At 43.3% G+C, this 24,066-nt stretch overlaps 1 protein-coding gene and 1 long non-coding RNA gene across 2 annotated transcripts in view; both read right to left on the bottom strand.

Annotated features, from left to right (window-relative positions):
• The window catches only part of SLC9A4 (solute carrier family 9 member A4), a 90,674-nt gene that overhangs the window by 25,569 nt on the left and 41,039 nt on the right, over window positions 1–24,066 (bottom strand). The window contains exons 4-7 of the mRNA XM_077482670.1: window positions 20,970–21,187; window positions 16,646–16,848; window positions 16,443–16,529; window positions 10,859–10,929 (exon numbers count right to left, since the gene is read on the bottom strand). Coding sequence (XP_077338796.1) covers window positions 10,859–10,929; window positions 16,443–16,529; window positions 16,646–16,848; window positions 20,970–21,187 — 579 coding nt within the window. The remainder of the gene's footprint in view (window positions 1–10,858; window positions 10,930–16,442; window positions 16,530–16,645; window positions 16,849–20,969; window positions 21,188–24,066) is intronic.
• Window positions 6,929–7,696, bottom strand: LOC143984415 (uncharacterized). The gene is made up of 2 exons (XR_013274843.1): window positions 7,223–7,696; window positions 6,929–7,127 (listed from the first exon to the last, which is right to left on the bottom strand). It is a non-coding gene; the product is annotated as an uncharacterized LOC143984415 (long non-coding RNA).

Here is a 24,066-nt window from a genome sequence, read left to right as displayed (position 1 = left end):
GAGCGGGGTCGGGAGCTCCAGGCACATAAACAATGTGTCCATAATCAGTTGGACGTTATATTTTTTTCTCTTTACACACTTTTTGGTTCAAAGTTTTTTCTTTTTGTCTTGTGGTCCTTTTTGACCCTCCACGGTCATGCCTTCTAGGACTTTTTTTGGACACAGTTTGGGGAAAAGCTGCGTGTACCTGTTTTTTTGGTTCATTACACGGCAGCAGGGTGTTTATCGGGTTCTAAGGGTAGGATGTTTAATAAGTGCAGCCCTCCAAGATAGCTTTTTTGTTTTCTATGTGAATATTTTTATGTCTGGCCTAAGCGATCAACAGTATTTCTTATTAGTGCTGTGTGTGTTTTCCTTCCTGTCTCACAGATCAAGCGGGGGATGATGGCGGGATCAATGTTTAATGTAGTTTCCTGGAATGTCCGAGGTCTTAACGACAAATTTCGTAGAGCCTTAATGTTTCAATTCCTAAAGCCAATCAGTCCCCATGTGGTGTTTCTGCAGGAGACGCATCTGGATGGGAGCAGGGTGCTGGCCTTGCGTAGGGCCTGGATTCAGAGAGCGTTACACGCTACATACTCTACCTACTCCAGGGGAGTATCAATTTTAATTAGTAAGGCGGTACCCTGCACCATACACAATGTGATCTCGGACCCGGGTGGTAGGTTCTTGGTGATTGTGGCTGATATTGGTACGTGCAAAATGGTTTTGGTGAACGTCTATATCCCGCCCCCCTTCCAGATTCAGATCCTGTATGACCTATTGAGTAAACTGGCGTCCTACATGCATCTCCCTCTCCTCATAGCCGGGGATTTTAATGCTATCCTATCTACCGCTCTGGACTCCTCCAACACATCTAGGGTGGCGTCGGCTGATCTTTCTGCCTGGGCGGCGGCAGCTTCCCTGACAGAGATTTGGCGTTGGAAAAACCCTGCCACTAGAGGCTACTCCCACTTATCAAAAACTCATAAATCCTCATCGAGAATAGATCTAGCATTTGCTAATGCATCTATGCTACAATTAGTGGGCGGTGCAAAGTATTTAGCGGGGGGTATTTCTGATCATTCACCCTTGTCAATCCATATTGGCTCCAACTTAGGTCCTAAGGGGAGGGGGTGGAGACTGAACCCGGGCTGGTTGGAGGTAGAAGAGGTGTCCTCGCAAGTTGCGCCGCACCTTGAAAATTTTTGGGAAGATAACGAGGGGTCTGCCGACGCCACCATAGTTTGGGATACATTTAAGGCCTGCATGCGGGGGCATTATATTTCAGCCATCAAACAGGCTCGTAGGTCTCATAATCAGGTTGAACAGGAATTGCAGGACACGGAGAGGGTGTGCGCCATGGAACATGCGAACAATCAGTCTGCTGTCACTTATGGTAAACTGCTTGAAGCGAGGCGTGCTCTGGCACTCCATTACTCTGAACTAACACACACATCTAGGTTGAAAATGGCTGAATCCATCTTTGAGCAAGGGGACAAGAACGGTAAATTGTTGGCCCTGCTGGTGGCTGAGCAAAGGGCACAGACTAACATCCCTTGTATTAAAAATGCTCAGGGGGACCTGCTGACGACCCCGACAGACATACTGGACACGTTTGTGGAGTATTACAAAACCCTGTATGCCCCCATACCGCCTTATGACCTCACGGAGTTGGGAGGGTTGTTGGCATCGCTGCAGGTCCCGCAGCTGTCTGAGACGGATAGGGACTTTTTGGAAGCTGACATAACTGCAGAGGAAATTGAAAGAGCCATTCGGTCTTTCCCTCCTCGTAAATCCCCGGGGCCTGACGGTTTCTGTATCGAGTGGTATAGGCAGCATTTGGAAGTGTTGGTACCTAGACTTAAAAATTTGTATGATTACTGCTTGGACCACAGGCGTCTCCCAGACTCTTTGCTGGAGGCGCAGGTGATCCTGCTGCCAAAACCGGGCAAGGACCCTCTGTCATGCTCTTCGTATAGGCCGATTGCATTGCTGAATCAAGATTTAAAAATCCTAACGAAGGTGCTGGCTACCAGACTCTCTCAGGTTATCACGACTTTGGTGGATATTGATCAGACGGGGTTCATCCCACAGAAATCTACTGACACTAATTTACGCAGACTGTTTGCCCACCTACAGCTTGAACACGCTGAACAGGGGTCTAGAGTGGTGGTCTCCCTGGATATGGCCAAGGCCTTCGATTCAGTAGACTGGCAATACATGTTGACAGTTCTGCGGAGAATGGGCTTTGGGGAGATCTATGTGACTTGGATATCTCTGCTTTATAGTTTTCCACAGGCGAGTATCAGAATAGGCACTTCAGTCTCCCCCCAATTTAGAGTCCGTAGGGGCACGCGTCAGGGGTGCCCATTGTCTCCCTCTTTGTTTGCATTAGCAATAGAACCACTGGCTATAGCCCTGAGGCACTCGCCTGAGGTAGGAGCACTGGAGGTGGGGGGTATTAGGGAGTGTACAGCATTGTATGCGGACGACATGCTTCTCTTCTTGAGGGACGCAGGGCCGTCTTTGGAGGCAGTGTTCGGGGTGCTCGACAAATTTGCTGAGTTCTCCGGACTCCGGGTCAATTGGGAGAAATCCAATGTGATGGCTATTGACGGGGAGGCTCGAGCGCTGGCTACCACTAGGGTTCCCATTGCATGGGTGGAAGAAATTAAGTATCTAGGAGTGAGAGTATCACCAAGGGTGGGCGATTATATGTCTCTAAATCTCTTCCCCTTGCTGGCCAGGGTCAAGGTACAGTTGGAAGCTTGGAAGCATCTGCCGTTGTCCTTAATTGGGAGGGTTAACTTGCTCAAAATGAAGGTTCTGCCAGTATTTCTTTACTTTTTACGTAATTCACCTGTTTGGATCCCATGCTCCTTTTTTCGGAGGGTTAATAGCCTCTTTAGCTCCTTTTTATGGGCCACTGCGCACCCCAGACTAAGTCTCCGGGTCTTACAGGAGCCATGGGGGCAAGGTGGCTTGGCGTTGCCGGATCTTTTTAAATATTATCTAGCTGGGCAAATGGTAGTCGCCAGACGTTGGCTAACACGGGATGACGGGGATTCGGCTAATGTACTGGAGGCGGCCCTTCTGGGCTCGTACGAGAGCTTGTCCTATTTGGTGTATAGAGGTCAAGGAGCTTCATTGGCTCTGACGGCCTCAATGCGGGCAACGATACGGGCTTGGGACAAAGTGCGGGTCTTACTGAAACAACCGGAGGGGAGTTGGTCTCCTGACACTCCTCTCTGGTTTAATCCTAGATTACCACATTTCAGGGAAATACCCGACCCGGTGATATGGGCCAGAGTAGGCATCAAACAACTGAAGCATGTGGTAGGAGAGAGGAAGCTTCTAACGTTTGATCAGCTTAAAGCTAAACATGCTCTTCCAAATTGGTATTTCTTTCGCTATCTACAGCTGCGGCATGCTTTTCTCTCACAGTTTGGTCCTGGGGCTCTGGAGATGAGAGTGTCGTCTCTGGAGAGTGTGCTGCGAACGGAGGACTTGGAAAAGCCTCTTTCTGTTGTGTACAAAATGTTGTTCCCTGACAGGCCGAAGCCCATCCAAAAATGCAGGGATGTCTGGAGTGCCTTGGTGCCGGACTTTGAGGGGGAGGACTGGGATGACATGTGGGATTACCCGTTCCAGATGCTGGTATCAGCTAGAGACAGACTTATCCAGTTTAAAATCCTGCATAGAGTGTATTACACCCCAGCCAGATTGGCCAGAATGTATGGTACGGGTGCCGGGGGTTGCTGGCGTTGTACAGCCGACCGAGCTGACTTTGATCATGTGTTTTGGCAGTGTCCGCAGATTGAGGAGTTCTGGAGGGGAGTGACGCAAGTTATACAATCGGTACTTTCGGTACCGATCCCAGTCACGGTTGCGACATGCTTGCTCGGACTGGTGGGGGAGTTGGCACCTCGAAAGGTGCAGAGGACTCTAATCTCTCTGACGTTATTTTATGCACGTAAAGCTATTCTTTTGTGTTGGAAGAAACCTGATCCTCCTACAGTGTCTTATTGGAAGGGTTTAGTTAATAAAGCTCTGCCGTTCTACAAAGCAACATATCTCAGTAGAGGATGTCCCAATAAATTTGAGAGAGTGTGGCGGTGTTGGCTTGATGCCACAGATACTGTGATCTAATCACTAGGTGGGGGGAGAACTCCTTGAGAGTCGGGTAAGGGACGGGGCAGGGGGTCGCTACACTTAGGTTGAATCCCGTCCCCGTCGCGGGTCTTGGGAAAATTATTCAATTATTAATGGTATAAGATATGTTTTCTATATGTGAAGTACTGTTGGTGAACATGGATTACGCTCAGAAGTTGATCGGGGGGCTGCACAGGGGGGGGAGAGGGTGGGAAGGGGGGGGGGGACTGGGGTTTTTGGGACCCTTTGTATGTTCTGTATGTGTTTAAAAACTGTTCAATAAAAATAAATTTTCAAAAAAAAAATTATCAAAATTCAATTTTAAGACACCTTTTAAATGCTGCAAAGTCCTGTATTCTTCTTTATTGGAAGAAACAGACACCACCGAAGGTGGTGGACTGGCTACGTAAAGTAGATAATATAAGTAAGATGGAAGACTTAGTACTGGCCACACAACAGCAACAGGAAAAGTATCATATAACTTGGAAACTTTGGAAACAGTTTGTTACGTCTGCAGAAGGTTTGATCCTCCTAGGAAATGGAAGTTAATTTTAAGTACACCCTTGAAGCACCTTGGTTATCTGAAACCAACAATAACTAACCCCCCCCCAGCATCCTCCCTTGTCTATATCCTTGCCTCTCACCCCTTTTTTTTTGGTGGTATTATTTTTAATTTTTATTTTTATTTGTTGTGTGTGAATAGAGGCGGGCAATTTTGAGTTTTGTATATAAGTTCTTTAGTGCTCGATCTTAGGGGGCAGTAAATAGTCATATTTACTTGACGTTTAATTTATACTATGCCCCCATCAATATTTTTTGAAGATGCCTGTATAGATATGGATATAATGTTTATGTAGTTGTTTAATGTATATATACAAGCTTGTAGAGATATGTATTTTTCCCATTGTAGGCGTTAATAAAATTTATTTATATTGAAAAGGAATAAACGTCTGAAACACACACTGTCACCACAGACAGGCATATTCAGAGATTTACACTACAGTAGCGTTCTTCAAGAGACAGGGATTCTTTGAGTTTGTGTTAGCGCATTAGAGACAGTTTTAATATTTTTGAAAATATGATTTAATAATGAAAAGGTCAAAATGGTACAAATAAAATATTTACAAAAAAAAAAGGTTTAACAAAGAAACAAAGAGACAACAATGCAACAGCAAGCAAAAGGGTGAAAATTAAAATACTTGCAAGTCCTGGTTTGCAGAGTCCAATGAATAAGCAAGATGGACGGTACAGTGGCTCTCTCAAGTCCTGTTAGGTGTTCCTTGGTTTGATGTTAAATGGGAACTGTTAACTGTGCTTGTAGTCCCCTTTTCTTTGACATCCAGGAGTGTTGAAAAAGACCATCTGACCAACCAAGAGGCTGGGGAGCAGCCAATGGAATGTCTCAGATCATGCCACAGATCCAGTTTTATTTAGGTAATAATATCTTTGAATACCTACATGTTATAGTCTGCTAACATGCATATTATTGTCCACAATTAAATTACCTTCAGAATAAATATAGATATGGCAGGTTTCAGATGCCCAGTTCACCTAGGAGATTAATTGGACTGGTTCTGCTCCCAATACACCTAGGGAAGTGATGTTTGGGCTCAAAATACTACAAATTAACTGAGGGTGGTAAACATCTCCTTATTCTGGCTGTGCTGTTATTATTTCATGAGTTATGAAATACACTTGGATTATGGAATTTACCAAAAGGAAGGGACAGATATGCGTATTCTACAGACTTCAGCTAAGGTATTTACAATGGGAATGGTCCAGCAAGATCTATGTTTGTTTTCCAGATTGCTCAAGCATTGCTCAAGCTTGTGAATTTGACAGTCTTACGTGGGTACCTAGACTGAATTGTGTATTGGTTAATGGAAAGGGTCTGTGTGTGTCTGATCAATGGACTGATAAAGTGGTTCTGGCATCAGCTAACAGTTTGTGCATTGTATGAACTGAAGGAGGAGGGAGGGCGAAGGTCACTGCAGCAATGTCTCTTGCGACACAATGGCATGGGAGATTTCTGACCTGAACAAAATGGCTGCCCCACATACAGCTATTTATGTTCCCAGTATGCAGGACCATTACAGGAATGGCCTAACAGTAGACAGTGCAGTCCGCAGTCATTCTTTTAGCTTGGAAAATGGAAGGGGGAGTAGGAAGGAAGAGCAGGGGAGTGTTTTACCATACTAGGTTAGAGGACTGTGTGTTTCGATTGATGCACACATTGTAGGGTGACACACATCTATTCCCTGCATGTAGGGTGGCTCCACAGGACACTGCAAAAGAGAGGAGCCACCCTGAAACAGGAAATCTGGTCATGGTACTAACTTTTATCATGATATTATTTATTTTATGAACGAACAACATCCTTTGTGATAGCATGGACCATAACAGGTCCTCTTTATGGAGAGATCTGGGGTCTTTGAGACCCAATATCTCTCCTCTGGCCTTAAAAGCATTCTCGGTTTGATCTGATGCTTTCACAAACAAGTGCACAGTGAAGGGATAAGCAGTGGTTAAAGTGGTAGTAAACTTAAAGGTAAAGGCATAATATGCTAGTATGGATATATAACGTAACGAGCCAGCAACTCGCCCATCTGAAAAAGTCACTTAATTACATAGATTAGATTGTACAAAGTACAGTGGCTTATGTATTTTGGCAATAAGCCCTAATCACAGACATTGCAAACATGAAGGATTTAACTTGAAACAACAAACAACAAAGGATTCGCCCTGGGACTTTAAACGAAGTGGGTACTGTTTCCGCCAGTAAACATAACAGTAGTAAATATAATATATGGTTTATTCAAGTACAATTGTTTACATGGATAAATAACATCAACGGTTGCCAATATAAAATATATAAACAAGGAGTATTGGTACATAAATGTAGAAGTAGTACATGGTACACGGGCATCATACTACCCGACTAGTTTCGTGAGATCCAGCTCGCTCTTCAGGGGTGGATGTGTGTAACAATGTACCTAGGATGAACAAAAATATATATGTTTGGCAATATAGCACAGTATTAGTTATAACAGCGCAGGGTAGGAGGGGTTGTAGGCCCCTCCATACTTACCACTGAGCTTGGCCATGGCTCCAGGTGTGCAGCCTCGAGATGGCAGCAGCGCATGCCTCCCCTGGGAGCTGAGGGGGCAGGATCAAACGGGACCCCATCCAGGGCCAAACGGAGAGCAGGCATGGCAAAGGTGTAGTGATGTATCCCTAGGGTCCTCATTGGTCGATAAAACGTATAGGCTGTGAACATAAGTATGTTTGTCAGGCATCTGAAGTAGTAGAGTAAAATCAATAGATATTGGTATAAAGATATGTATGCATGTATGCATGAATGAAAGGCCTGAGCCAAAAGTTGTAGGGCCATGAAGATGGTTAGAAACCTAGGACAACAGAGGGGTACTACCAGGTGACAAAGAGAGGGGGGAAAGAGGTGAACTACAATTGTGTGGGTAGTGATGTATCCCTAGGAACCTCATTAGTCCATAAAGCGTATAAGCTATAAACAAATATGTTTATCAGGCATCTAAAGTAGTAAAGTAAGATCAATGAGTATAGGCATAAAGATATATATAGCCAAGTAAAGCCTGAATCAAGGATGGTAGGGACATGGAGATGGTGGAAACCATAGGGTGGCAAGGGGGTACTGGCAGGTGACAAAGTAAGAAAAGAAAAAAAGAAAGATGGACTCGTGTGGAAAAATCATCAGTATCCAAAAAAAATATATATAAATAAATAAATAAGAATAAGTGCTCGTAAGATAAACAATGTGTGAGATATGCAAGTGTGCCTAAATAAGGTAAGTATCAAAAAGGTGAATATGGTAAGTATCTGAGTCAGGTGAATATCCTAAGTATAAAAGTAATGAGACACAGCAAGCAATCTCCACAGCTGTGTGTGTCCTCAGTGAAGAGTGAAATGAAATCCAAGCCATGCCTGACCTCCAATTTAACCCCGGAAGGCCCCAACAGAAACTATTGTTATATACCCTGGCTCTGTATGCGATTCCTCGGTTGGCGCTAGCGATTTCTGTCTCGCATTGGGAGCTGCGATGTGTATAAAGGGAGGCTTTTTCATGTCTCCTGCTGTCCCCATCTGCTTTCTGGCGGATGGGGACACCTACACATCGGCACCATGTTTAGGCTTCAGAAGCATGGCGTCTGCGATTTTGCAGATGTCGGCATAGCTGGACGCACTATATCATCAGATGGCATGGGGGTACGCTTGCATTTGCGTGCCTTCCTATGACAGTGGGTGCCTCCTGCACTCACATGTCAGCCATCCACACATGGTGTTGGGGGCGGAGTCTGTTGGGGCCTTCCGGGGTTAAATTGGAGGTCAGGCATGGCTTGGATTTCATTTCACTCTTCACTGAGGACACACACAGCTGTGGAGATTGCTTGCTGTGTCTCATTACTTTTATACTTAGGATATTCACCTGACTCAGGTACTTACCATATTCACCTTTTTGATACTTACCTTATTTAGGCACACTTGCATATCTCACACATTGTTTATCTTACGAGCACTTATTCTTATTTATTTATTTATATATATATTTTTTTTGGATACTGATGATTTTTCCACACGAGTCCATCTTTCTTTTTTTCTTTTCTTACCTTGTCACCTGCCAGTACCCCCTTGCCACCCTATGGTTTCCACCATCTCCATGTCCCTACCATCCTTGATTCAGGCTTTACTTGGCTATATATATCTTTATGCCTATACTCATTGATCTTACTTTACTACTTTAGATGCCTGATAAACATATTTGTTTATAGCTTATACGCTTTATGGACTAATGAGGTTCCTAGGGATACATCACTACCCACACAATTGTAGTTCACCTCTTTCCCCCCTCTCTTTGTCACCTGATAGTACCCCTCTGTTGTCCTAGGTTTCTAACCATCTTCATGGCCCTACAACTTTTGGCTCAGGCCTTTCATTCATGCATACATGCATACATATCTTTATACCAATATCTATTGATTTTACTCTACTACTTCAGATGCCTGACAAACATACTTATGTTCACAGCCTATACGTTTTATCGACCAATGAGGACCCTAGGGATACATCACTACACCTTTGCCATGCCTGCTCTCCGTTTGGCGCTGGATGGGATCCCGTTTGATCCTGCCCCCTCAGCTCCCAGGGGAGGCATGCACTGCTGCCGTCTCGAGGCTGCACACCTGGAGCCATGGCCAAGCTCAGTGGTAAGTATGGGGGGGCCTACAACCCCTCCTACCCTGCGCTGTTATAACTAATACTGTGCTATATTGCCAAACATATATATTTTTGTTCATCCTAGGTACATTGTTACACACATCCACCCCTGAAGAGCGAGCTGGATCTCACGAAACTAGTCGGGTAGTATGATGCCCGTGTACCATGTACTACTTCTACATTTATGTACTAATACTCCTTGTTTATATATTTTATATTGGCAACCGTTGATGTTATTTATCCATGTAAACAATTGTACTTGAATAAACCATATATTATATTTACTACTGTTATGTTTACTGGCGGAAACAGTACCCACTTCGTTTAAAGTCCCAGGGCGAATCCTTTGTTGTTTGTTATATATTACAGGGATGGAAGTGTGTCACTGGGGACACCAGACCTTTTCCTTTGTCTCTTAACTTGAAACAAAGCCCTCCAGTGGCGGTGTACATTCGCCATTGCAGAGGCTTCCATCTTCACCCGATCTTCCTTCCAGGTTCATGGGCTGTGGATGCTTAAATGGCCGAGCCACAATGACGTCACTCCCATGCACATGACTGCAGCTCAGAACTCTGAAGGAAAAACGCAGGTATGCCATTCCTTCAGAGCTCATGCGCCAGTGAAATCACTGGTTGTAACTCACTAGACTATCGGTGCATGTTTACGAGATATTCATTTAACCTACAGGTTCAGTATATTAAAGAGGAAGTAAACCCTGATGGGTTTACTTCCTCTTTTTTTCACTGCAAAGGTAAAGCATAATGGACTACTATGCATCGCATAGTAGCTCATTATGTGTCACTTACCTGACACAGGAGCCAGCGAAGTCGCCGCTGTCCCCTGTAGTCCGCCGCATCCATGTTGCTTGTGGCGTCTCGCAGCTCCGACGAATCACAGTGGCGCAACCGCGATGACGTCACTCCCGCGCATGCGCACGGGAGTCGCGCCTCGCAGCTCCGCCGCTGTCATACGGCGAAGCCGCGATGACGTCACTCCCGCGCATGCGCACGGGAGTCGACAAATTTGGCAAATCCATTCTTGGATTTGCCGCATTTAGTGTGCCTGCGCGGCGCTGTCTACGGCGCATGCGCCGTAGACAGCGGTGCCCATTTTCGGGCAAATATCTCCTAAACCATATAGGTTTAGGAGATATTGCTTGGACCTACAGGTAAGCCTTAATCTAGGCTTACCTATAGGTCCAAGTTGTTTGGAAGGGTTTACTTCCTCTTTAAGCTTTATTATAAGTTTACCTGTAGGTAAAAATAGAAAAAATGCAGTTTACTACCACTTCAAAGGTTGCTTCTAATGTAAGTCTTCAGGGCAGTAACTGCACATATTAGTGACTTACGCAATTTTCTTATTATTAGTCTGTGTTTCTAATTCATTGCATAGCCGTCACAATAAGTTATTTTATACATTGTGCTGTGCTTTCTTTTACTATAATAGTGACATATAGAAAAGGACAAATACCCACTTTTCTTTCATCTGATAGTGACCCCAGAGGCCACATATGTCTGATATTCCTGTCTTCAGGTGACCCATTAACTGTTTGGAGAAATAGATCAGAATATGAAATTTGAAACATATCATTAAAAATGTGTCTTCATTTTTACAGGCTTTTTCCTTAACAACATATGTTGTAATATTGAAAATCATCTACTGCCGCACTAAACTTAATATATATTAACTATATAAACTAAATATATGTTGTGGTGATATTAGTTAGATGAAATAGCTAGGGCTTCTCTGAGTTACAGGCAGAAACACTACAGAAAAAACATTTGAAATAAAAGAATGCCCACACTCTGCATTTTCAGCACTTTACTGTACTTTACTGCAACTTCACATTTCTTTATATCACGTTTGACATACTTACGGAACTTTGGCACAGAGTACTACTAGCATGAATATACATCCTGAAGCCTCATTTCAGTTCAGACCACAATTACACATATTTAGCCATCTTCACCCATTCCTCTCCTCGGCCGAATTAGGAAGTGGTGATACAAAACTGTGTCTGGACACCGAGGAGGGGGTGAGAGATAAGATAACACGCTTACACACCTCGGGTCCACCGTGACCGCAGTCCAACATTGTGCTATTCAGTAGAGAAGCTTGCTGTGCCTTTGAATTGTTTTGCTGGCTTTGGATTTTCAGAATGTGAGTGTAAAGGTTGAAGTTTTTTGTGTTTGCAATAAAGTGGTTCATACTGTTTTACACTGTTTGAGCACCTTTATTATTTTACATGTGGAGTGATCTGAATATATACATTGGAATATTGGATTATCGATTTATTACTTGATGTGTGGTTTCGAAGTGCTTATAGCCTGGCACGAAAGTGCAGGCATTGGGAGTCGGTGAGTGCATTTCTTAAGGGAAAGGAGTCACTTATCACTTTTGGTGAGGTGGATGGAATAAGAAGACACTACAGTTGAACGGACATTTTGGATACTTTATGAACTTTTTTTGCTTTTATTTTTACATATGATTTTTTTGGCACATTTATTTGGCTCACTTGTCACAGGGTGATAAAAATTGTTTATTTAGTATATATATATATATATATATATATATATATATATATATATCCTTTTGTAGTCACATTGAAGAGATATTTATATTATAAGGGCCACTATTTTTTCCTTTTATTAGATTTTATTTAAAGGTAAAAATACTACTTACACAGCCATTAATGTCTAAACCGCTGGTGACAAACGTGAGTACACTCCTAAGTGAAAATGTCAAAATTGGGCCCAAAGTGTAAATATTTTGTGTGGCCACCATCAGGGCCATCTTTAATATTGACTGGAACCTGGGCACACATTTTCTTGGGCCCCCTTTTTCATGCAATTTCACTCTGCACATGCTTTGAGACATACAATAAATAGCAGCTAGACTCAAAACCAGTTTACTGAATCAGATCAGACAGCGATTGCGATTGGTTGCCAGAGGTTACAGTGTATCATTACCTCTCACTGACTGGCTGCTAGAGGTTACAGCACACATTATGGCTCACTGTTATTTTGTTGAGGTTACAGCACATGACTTCTTCTTGTTGATTGGTTGCTAGAGATTACTGTACATCAATACTGCTCACTTATTGATTGCTAGAGGTTACTTAAGGAACATCTATACCAGTCACTAATTGGTTGTTAGAGATTACTGCACATTATTACTGCTCACTGATTGTTTGCTAAAGGTTACAACACATCATCTCTGCACTGCCTGCCTGCGTATTCACATGCACCAAAATTCAGGGTGTTGTGGCCCCATATTATTTTAAAGACGGGTTCCATCTACAATTTGCTTACTTTTGCAGAACAGGCTGATGTTAGGCTTAATGATGAAAGTTGTAGGCAGGACTTTAAAGCATGCTCCTTTACCTACCCAGTGGGCAGCATTCAGCAGAAGTGATGGTGGATGGGACCTCAGGGGGACATGATATACTTATGAATGCTACCTTTATTTACATATCAATGCCGTGGTCCACAACTATTTAAATATTTTGCCACCACTATTTACATATCAATGCAGATTATTTGCATGTAAACACAGGGGCTGCAGGTGAGTCATCTGAACATGGCAATAGGGCAGAGCTGGGCAGCAGCAACAGAAGTTTACACTGAGACATTGGGACACAGCACGGGACTAAAACTTCAAGGAATAAGGGAATTTAAACTAGGATAGTTGGCAAGTATGAGGCAGCTGCTTTGGGCCTCACTACAATGATGGTCCGAGGGCAGTTGCCCCTTTTGCCCTGCCTTAAAAACGGTCCTGGTCACCATTATTTTCCAGCACTGCCTTAACCCTCTTGGGCATGGAATTCACTAGGTTGTCACTAGAGTCCTGGAGTCCTCTTGATGACATCACAGAGTAGGTGGATGTTAGAGACCTTGCGCTCCTCCACCTTCCATTTGAGTATGCCCCACAGATGCTCAATAGGGTTTAGGTCTGGATACATGCTTGGCCAGTCCATTACCTTTACCCTCAGCTTCTTTAGCAAGGCAATGGTCATCTTGGAGGTGTGTTTGGGGTCGTTATCATGTTGTAATGCTGTCCTGTGGCACAGTCTCCTAAGAGAGGGGATCATGCTTTGCTTCAGTATGTCACAGTACATGTTGGCATTCATGGTCCCTGTCAATAAACTGTAGCTCCCCAGTGTCGGCAGCACTCATGCAGCCCCAGACCATGACACTCCCACCACTATGCTTGACTGTTGGCAAGACACACTTGTATTTGTAGTCCTCACCCTTTGACGCCACACAAACTTGACACCATCTGAACCAAATAAGTTTATCTTGGTCTCATCAGTAATCCATGTCCTTAGTCTGCTAAGCTTCAGCAAACTGTTTGCAGGCTTTCTTGTGCAACATGTTTAGAAGAGGCTTCCTTCTTGGACGACAGCCATGCAGACAAATGGGATGCAGTGTGATGCGTATGGTCTGATCGCTGACAGGCTGACCCCCTCACCCCTTCAACCTCTGCAGCAATGCTGGCAGTACTCATACGTCTATTTCCCAAAGACAACCTCTGGACATGATGCTCAGCATGTGCACTCAACTTCTTTGGTTGACCATGGTGAGGCCCGTTCCTGTTAAACCACACTAATGCTCCCCATTTACACCTGAGACCTTGCAACACTAACAAGTCACTTGATACTGGGAGGGAGAATGGCTAATTGGGCCCAATTTTGACATTTGCACTTAGGGGTATACTCACTTTTGTTGCCAGCGGTTTAGACATTAATGGCTGTGTTGAGTTATTTTGAGGAGACACCAAATTTACATTGTTATACAAGCTGTACACTCATTACTTTACCTGGTAGCAAAGTGTAATTTCTTCAGTGTTGTTACATAAATAAATATTTACAAAAATGTGAGGGGTGCAGGGCTTTTTTTCAGCTGGAACTTGGTGGAACTCAGTTTCACCACCTCCAGCTCAGGCCCTCTGCTCCCTGCACACCACTATCGCTCTGTGGCAGCCAAGCTGTCAGTTGTAAGTGACAGCTTGGCTCCCTCAGATCTGACCTCCTGAGTGGCTCCCACTGAGTGCATGATGGGGAGGAGGGGGATGCAGGTGCCCAGGGTGTGTGCAGGGCATGGTTGTGTTTCTGCATCTATTATCTTAGAAAAAAAGCCCTGGAGGGGTGTGCCCACTTTTGTGAGATACTGTAGGTGAAAACATAAAAAAGACAGAGATTGAGACAGACACAGAGAGGACAAAAGAGGAAAATGGGTTGGCAGATTTCATAGCTTAGCAGAAGATTAGGTAAGCACAATTGAGCCCTAAAGTTCTAAAACAGAATTCAGCAAGGACATTGTAAAGTGATTCAGTAGTCAGTGTTCATAAATTTGTAAATTTGTAAATTTTGTAAGTTCTCTGTATACATATTACTCTATAATCTCTACTTATTTTATGCCAAGAATCTGCATTAAAGAACCTTTTCAAATCAATGTATGTAGGCAAGTGGAGATAAGTAGAGGCCCCCTTAAGGGTTGCTCCTCCTGCTGTTGGAGTACTTTGTGGGTATTTAGAGGGGGTGGAGCTGGGGCTCTGAGTTCATTCTGGCTGGGAGAAAGACAGAGAAGGAAGGTCTGCTGGAGGTGGCCATGCTCTCCCCTTCAAGAGAGGGGCTGAAGTATATCCCCTTGTTCTCTCTACTAGATGAACTGACAGCTAAGGGAGCCTGCAGCCCTAGAAGTGCATGAGAAAGGGAAAATTACATCTGCTTAGAGCTACAAGAGAACCAATGTCAATACCGCCTGACCTCAAGTCAGTATTTGAGGTGTAACTATGCCCTTATATGGACTGTTGTGTTTCATCTATCGAACCGGCACGTAAAGAAGTTTATTATGTGAATATTGTTAGTGTATTACTGGTGCAAACCTAGGCATCTGGGCCCTGGAAGCTAAAGTGGGGACCAAGTGTGTGAATACTCCTGGGCAGGTCTTTTTTTTTCAGGGAATAGGTGCAGGAACTCAACCATGACCCCCCAAAACATTTTCTCCCCACACACACATCCTCCAAACCACATCAAACAGTGGACGTGGCAAAATTTCACTAACAGTGGAAAGGTCGTAAAGGGGCATTAAAAATTTGGAGTGCATTACATACAGAGAGCAGAGTTCAGGGGTGCACTACACACAGGGTTCAGAGTACAGGGGTCCACTACACGCAGAGTGTAGAGTACAGGGTGTGCTACACACAGAGTGCAGAGTTCAGCACTCTTCCACAGCTGCTTACCTCTGCATCCCCCATCCACATCTCACTTTCAATACTTTTCAGCACTGTCCTCTGCACGCAACCCCCCCCCCCCCCTCCACTTCTTCTCCTCCACTCGTTAAAAGCTCTGCTGTCTTCCACAAGTCTTACTTTTGCTGCTGTATTAAGCTTAAGCACCCAGCTGGCTCTAGTACCTCCCCACACACTGTAGACAGCTCTGCCTCGCTCACTTGCAGGGAGATCATCCAGCAGGGAGCAGGGGTATCAGTATACAAGCACCAGGGAAAAATGGAGATCACGAAGTATTAGCCTACCACGTGATGTCCCCCTCCTACCCATGACCACACTGCACCACAGGCACCTGCATCTCCCTTGTCCCCTTTCTGCACTCAGTGGGATCTGGTCGGGAGATCAGATGTGTGGGAGCTGTTGGGAGATAAGCTGTCACTTGTAAACGTAGAAGCCAGACTTTTGTGTTTACAAGTCATAATGGTAAGCGGAGAGCAGAGAGCCTGAGCCAAAGGTGGTGGAGCTGATTTACACGGAATTCCAGATGAAAAGAAAAACCTCCTGGGGAAGAGGGGGCTATGTGCACCAGGGCTAAGAGGATGTGAAGTGTAGGCCTAAGACCTCCATCTGTGCACAGGACAGTACTGGTTTGGGGGCTGAACAACCTTAACGCCATGCAACCTGCACTTAGGAGGCAATGCTTGGCTGCACTTTCATATGATTAAAGCACAATTCACTCTCTTTTAAACTAAATTACATTTAATGCCATGTTATACATTTACTTAAATATAATAATATAAAAACATGTAAAATTAAAACTCACTTACCCGAGTATGAATTTCTTGATTGACTGTTTGTTCCCTTGATATTCTTTTCACATTCAGATATCTTACCAAAGGTCCAATAGTGAGACCCTAAATTTAAATGCACATTTGCTAACCATACTTTTTCAATAAAAAATAGTATCTGCATAAACTATTTGCACAATGAACAAATATTTATTTTTCCCACATTCCAAGAACAGTCTTACCTTAATGAACACTGTGAAGTATATAACTACAATGGTTGACGTTATGAATAATTTCTTCCTTGGAAATAAGAGAATAGGCAACAAGAATACAAGTGAGAAACTACTGGCTCCTCGTAAACCGCTGTATGTAATGATTAATTGGTCTTTAAAAGTGAATGGGTATGTCCGGAAACAATTTATTATCGGAAAAAGAAGAAAAACACCTGAAATGTATGAAACACAAAATTAAAAATAATCAGATGCTACTACTACTACAACTACTACTACAACTACCACTACTACTAATTGTAATTATCATTATTATTAATAACCATTATAAATAATAAAATACACATATCTAAGGATTTTGCTAAATGCAGTGCTATGAATGTATTTTGTGATCTGCAGGGAGCAGATTATGGGCTGATTTACTAAAGGCAAATAGACTGTGCACTTTGCAACGTGCAGTTGCTCTAGACTCTAGAGCTTAGTAAATAAGAAGAAGCTCTTTTGACTTTTATTATCCCATCATGTGCAAGTAAAAATGCTGTTTTTATTTTCCTTTGCAGGTGAATGGGTACTCTTTCCCAAATTAGTGTGTGTGTGAATAAAGCTTGTTTACTGCGTTTACAGTTTCTGACTTTTGAATCTTTAGTGGGATGGCAATCTACCAAGGAGCCTCTCTAAGTCCTTAGGTACTAAGAAAAAACAGTTTTATAGACTTTTTTTTACAGACTTTTTTCTGCCTCCCTCTATGTTAGCCTACATGTTCATGCACACATATGTGTTTACAGGTGTTTAGAGACAGGAGCGTTTAGGGGCAGAAATCTGAATGCACCACAATAGTGTTCAGGAGAAGAGCGTTTGGGCATAACAAAACTCCCGACATGTGTAAATGTGTCTAAACGCAAGGCGCATTAAGTGATTGAGTGTTTATTAATTTCAATGGTCCAAATAAATTAAGAGTTTGTCAGATTAAATTAATGACTGCCCAAACACTTGACATGCCTGAACACATCTAATTGAGTCTAAATGTGGCTTTGGGTGCGTTTTTAACACTGCTTCTCTCCTACCAGAAAAAGGCATTCATAAGAGTTGGACAAGTGCCCAGTGTGCATAAAACCTTAATTCTGTGAGCTAGAGAATTGATAAATATTTGGAACGCCTTTTCCAGCTCTTTTGTGGGCTTTCTTGGCCCCTGCCCATGAGAATAGGGGAAGTGCCAATTTCTGCATCCCCTGGGTTTTGACCCAAGAGGATTGCATGTTTGAGGAGTCTAACCTTTTGGGAGATTGGTACAAGGTGCTGTCCTAATGGATAGGAAGTAATTCAGCCTTGAGGGTGCACCTGTGGCTGTCCCAAACTTTAGAGATGTGATAAGTGACTGAGCTGAAGGAGATGTTGAGCACTTGAAACTGGACAGCTGTCCTGTCTGAGGAGCAGAAGATTTGTAAGTTTAGCACACGGTGGACTAGGGGTTATCAACGTGGCCTATTATGCCATCTTTAGGTCATTTACACTGACCTCAGGGTAAATAGAACTAGACATAAATGCATCCTTCTGTAAAAAGTAGCATGGTAATTCCCTATTTTATATTTTTTTTTAGATAGTTAAGCAATCCCCCAATTTTTTTTTTATGGTGAAGGTCCTAAAATGTAGCTATCCAGTAGTTATTACACTTATTGTATTCAGTTTATAAGCGCTTCATCTCATGCATTATGTCCTTTATTTGGACATAATAGTTGGTTTACTAAAGAAAAATAGACTGCTCTTTTTACATGGGAAATTGCACTTTGTAAGTTAATGAGGTGAACCTATGCTGACTTCCATCATCCAATCAAATGCTGTTTATTTATTTACCTTACACTTAATTGGGTATTCTTTGCTAAGTGAAATTGTACCACATTCAATAAGATCTAGAGAAAATTCTCTTGAAAAATGTTTTTGCAACATAAACAGCTTATTCACCTTAAGTAAATTAACCCCATAATTTGACCTATATCTCATTGGCTAATTTATAAAAGGGTATTACCTTATGCTTTTCATGTAAATATGATATTTCTTGCATTTCGTTCTAAATCCTGTTGTATTTTATCATCTGTTGCTATTAAAATGTTGTAAAAATCTATTTATAAAAAAGCTTACAAAAGAAGTTATAGCTCCTTAAAATGTCTACATTCTACTTAAAGTGTAGTATCAACCAAAAGTGGAACTTCTGCTTTTCCAGCCCCCCCCCCCCCCCCCCCTCCAGTGTCACAGTTTTCTCCTTTCAGGGGGGAGGGGGGAGTAGATACCTTTCTAATACAGGTATTTTGCTCCCACTTCTGGGCATAGATTTCTGTGGGGGGGCACCCACAGAAACAAAGCAGGGACCAGTGGGATAATGCAGCTCGTGTCACGCATGCGCAGTAGGGAACCAGGAAGTGAAGCCACAAGGCTCCACTTCCTGACTCCCCTACCGAGGATATCGGTGGCAGAACCCGACAGCTGAGGGATAGATCGGCTTCAGGTGCCGATATTGCGGGAGCTCTGGACAGTTAAGTGTCCTTAAATTAAAAAAATTGTCAGAACTCTGCTTTAAGTGAAATTTAACCCAACGATTTGTTTTTTTGTTCTTCTCCCTCCCTCTTGTAAACTAGGAAAAATAAATAAATAAATAAATAAATAACATTTCTACAAACTATAGTAGCTTTATAGGTTGAAAACTAGCACTTCCTGCTGTCTGGCCTAGGCCATGACCCCCTGCCTGCTGATATGGCCAAATCATAGCCATCCCAGGAGGCAGTGTGATACTGAGGACACAAGTTTCAGTGCCTTATGCAGATATGTTAACAGTATCAGCATGTCCATGCATGTGTGGGGAATTTCTGCGCATGTGCACATATAGTGTGATTCACAAAAATGACCATATAGTAAAAACTCATGGCATGTGCACATGTGTGCAGAAATGTCCCATGAAATCCCATGCAGATGAGCCACAGATCCCTGACAGGTCCTAGATTCTTGGCAGGGCCTGTGGCATATCTACCCATACGTTGGTTTTTTTGAAGAAGAGGAAGAGGGTGAAAGGAATTGATGTGGGGCTAAAGTTAAAGTAAGGGCAATTGTTAGGTTCTATGACTTTAGGTGAGATGTTGTTTCTTTAAGAAGAATGGGGCTACATAAGTGATAGCCCTGTTGTCAATTTAGTCATTGCTATGTATATGTCCTGGGTTTGGCACTCATATAGTCTAAAGTCAGGAATTACACTTTGAAGAGGTGCCTTGGTGTGTCAGTAAAGCATTACATTTTGCAACTAAAACTTGCACAGAAAAAACTTTTGTTTTCAATATTAGGAACAGTTTAATTAAAGTAGAACTATAGGCAAATCTTTGTTTTTCATTTTGCATAGAGCAAGGGAGGGTTATAACCCAACAGATTTTTTTTCACCATCTGTGTTCCATTGAGGAGATTTACCTTCACTTCCTGTCCCATAGCCAAACAGGAAGTGAAGAGAATTCCTTGGGGACCCCCAGGTCCCCACAACTAGTGCCCTGATTGGAAGATTTCCACTCTATTACTTTTCTGGGGAGAACCCAAAATGTGTGATTTTATTTTACTTTAACTTTCAATGACAACAGTAAACAGGACAAATAGAGAGGGAATCTCCATAACAGGGGCACAGAAAACAATAAAAACCCGACACATGTTCTAATCTACCTTTAAGCTATCCAAAATGGAAAAAAAAAGTTTTGCCTTTAGTTATACCTTAAGTTTTCCATGCTGACCAGATTAAGTGATGGGGATTTTTCTAATGTAAATACAGGCATACCCCACTTTTAAATACACAATGGGATCTATTTTCTAAAGCTGGAAAGTGCAAAATCAGTCTCACTTCTGCATAGAAACCAATGATCTTCCAGGTTTTATTACCAAAGTTGAATTGAATAAGCTGAGGTTAAAAGCTCATTGGTTTCTATGCAGAAGTGAGCCTGATTTTGAACTTTCCACCTTTAGTAAATAAACCCCATTGAGTACTTAAAAGTGAGGTATGCCTGTAGTTATTTCAGGTGAAAAAATTATGATTCCCACACTTATGTGGCAGGTATATTTGGGAATTGAACATTATTATTAAGTAAAGTATCACATTAAATTATAACAATTCAAGCATCATAGAAAATTAACCCCTTTGATATGAAATAAGCAAAAAAGTACAATTTGTAGTTTCCCACGGTAAAAAAGTTATAAATGACACAGTCCCATCTACTTTTTTTTGTTATATACCGTATCTCACACTAGGACATATGGAGCTCTTTTTTTGACACTGGGCAACGGTAATAAATAATAAAACCTTTAAACATCATACTTAGAGCTCGCCATATCAGGCAAAAGAGTAAAGTGAAGCTGACAAAAGCCCAGTTCCATTCGTGGTTTTTTCCAACTGTGCTGACGCCCATGAAAATAAATATAAGAGTCTCGCTCACGCTGCTCAACATCTTCATAAAATATTTTATAGTTGTGCTTGAATTTTTGGAGATGTTTTCTTCCACATATTTCTTCATAGTCATTGCACAAGCTGTCATACTGGGGAACACACAAAGATAATTATTCCATATTCATATGGAAAATGTAAAGAACCTATCTCTAAATACTATAATATTGATTTCTTAACCTATATATTTATGGAACATACTTGGCCAAGTTGCTGTTTTTCTGGAATAATATTTACATTTTCTTGTTGGATTACTTAGTTAAAAAGAGATTTATCAGATGTTACTATGGAAGTATTCAATGAGCAAATGTAAAATCAAAGGAGCACATCACCATGGGTTCATGCAGAAGAAAAAGGGAAAAGACTTAAATGTGCACATGTTTAGTGTATGGAAAATAACAATCTATACTACAAAATTAAATACACATCAGTTATTATTAGATAAGATTACATGACAAAGCTGTACTTAGGTAAATACCAAGAACAGCATCATGAAATAAAATAGTTTTATGTAGTCCTTTGCAATCAGTGCTAAAGTATAAAATGCAGGTGAACATTCACCTGATGTTCTTGTTTATACAGTACCTTGAAAAGTAGGGTTGAGTGGACACCTGGATGTTCGGGTTCGACGGTTTCAGATGAACTTTGGAAAAAAGTTTGGGTTCGGGACCGAACTTGACCCGAACTTGACTCCGAACCCAAACCCCATAGAAGCCAACGGGGACCCGAACTTTTGAGGACTAAAATGTCTCTAAAAAAGTAATGGGGAGGGCTAGAGGGCTGCAAATGGCGACAAAATGTTGTTAAGAGCATGGCAAGTGCTCTGCAAAAATCTTCCAATCAGGTCCCCAAGGAATTCCCTTCACTTCCTGCTGGAGGCCCTCTTCTCAGAATCTTAAGAACCTCAGAAACTCAATGGCACAATGCCACACATATGGTGGGAATGCCCCAAAATACGCCCTTTCTGGAAAAAAATATTCAATTTAATGGATAAGCTAGTGGGAAAATAAAATACTTTGAAATAAAAAAAAAAAAAATTATAATCTTGACCTAGGAAGACGAGGTCCATATGGAGTAGGAGGTTGAGGTGGCGGTGGATGTGGTGGTGTAGGTGGAAGCAGCGGTGGAGGAGGACGAGGTAGCCAACATTGGTTCAAAAATACAACAATGGCTGGGTAAGGCCGGTGATGTGTCGAATTCTGTCCCTCGTCGGATAGTGTCTGCCCTGTACTGCGTTTGCTCAGTATGTAGGACAAGGAGATTTCGAAAATCTCTGAAGACGAACGGCGCTGCGCGGTGAGTCCAGGTTCAAGCCACACCATCCGAGGTTCAAGCCGAGCGAAGCGAGGCCATGCCCAAAGCATGGCGAGCGAAGTGCGGCGAGCGAAGCGAGCCTGTGAGGGGACCTGTTACTATGTGCTACTGTATGTCCACTTGGATGGTGGGGCTTGAACCAGCACTCACGGAGCAGGCGCCGTTCATCTTCCGAGATTTTCGGAATCTCCTTGTCCTCGGGCCGGACACTATCCGATGGCCAGACAGTTTTTGTCAGAACACCGGTATACATGTCTATTCTGCACATGGTATGGACAAATCCTGTGGGATCCATGCCTGGTTCATTTTAATGAACGTGAGCTTGTCCACATTGGCTCTGGACAAGCGGCTGCGCTTGTCTGTGATAATGCCCCCTGCCGTGCTAAATACACGTTCAGATAATACACTGGCTGCAGGTCAGGCCAGCACCTCCAAGGCTTAAAGGGCAAGCTCAGGCGATGTGCCCAATTTGGAGACCCAAAAGTTGAAGGGGGCAGACCCGTCATTCAGTACATGTAAGCGTGTGCACACATACTGCTCCACTATGTTGGTGAAATGCTGCCTCCTGCTAAGACGTTCCATCACAGCTGTTGGTGCTGGTTCTTGTGGCGTGCTGACAAAGCTTTTCCACATTTTGGCCATGCTAACCCTGCCTTCTGAGGTGCTGGCGGTGCCCTGGCTGTGTTTCGCCTTGTGCTTCCACCGTACCCCCGCTGTCAGGTGGGAATGCCACCAGCAGCGCATCTACCAGCGTGCGCTTGTACTCGCGCATCTTACGATCACGCTCCAGTGAGGGAATTAAGGATGGTAAGTTGTCCTTGTAACGGGGATCCAGCAAGGTGGCCACCCAGTAATCAGCACCATTTAGAATGTGGGAAACTCGCCGGTCTTTGCGGAGACACTGCAGCATGTAATCGCTTATGTGTGCCAGGCTGCCCAGAGGCCACGAAAGCTGTCCTCTGTGGGAGGTGTATCGTCTGTGTCTTCTGTATCCCCCCAGGCACGCACTAGTGATGGCCATGAGCTGGTCTGGGTGCCACCCTGCTGTGAACATGGATCCTCCTCCTCCATCTCCTCCTCCTCATCCTCCACCTCGTCATCCTCCAGAACTGTACCCTTGCTGCCGGACAATTGTGTACCTGGCGTTTGTTGGTGCAGGAACCCACCCTCATAGCCACTTGTGAATGACTGTGAATGACTGTGAATGACTGCCCTGAAAGCCTTGCAAATGATCCCTCTTCCTTCTTCTGTGCCATATCCTCTTCCATCATCGCCCGAAGCGTTCTATCAAGGAGGCATAGAACTGGGATAGTAACTCTGAGAATGGCGTCATCGGCACTGGCCATGTTGGTGGAGTACTTAAAACAGAGCAGCAAGGCACACAGGTCTCACATGGAGGCCCAGTTATTGGTGGTGAAGTGGTGCTGTTCCGCAGAGTGACTCACGCGTGTGTGCTGCAGCTGAAACTCTTCTATCACATGCTGCTGCTCGCACAGTCTGGCCAGCATGTGCAAGGTGGAGTTCCACCTTGTGGGCACGTCACATATGAGGCGGTGAGCGGAAAGGCTGAAGTTACACTGCAGCGCTGACAGGCGAGCAGCAGCAGGGTGAGAACACTGAAAGTGCGCACTTTCTGCAGCAGCTCTGGCATATGGGG

Source organism: Lithobates pipiens, unplaced genomic scaffold (assembly GCF_037356315.1).
Source record: "Lithobates pipiens isolate NorthernLeopardFrog02 unplaced genomic scaffold, aLitPip1_a1.2 Scaffold_16, whole genome shotgun sequence".
Taxonomy (NCBI): Eukaryota; Metazoa; Chordata; class Amphibia; order Anura; family Ranidae; genus Lithobates; species Lithobates pipiens.
The sequence above is the reverse complement of the archived record's forward strand: the minus strand, read 5'-3'. Positions and strand labels throughout refer to the sequence as shown.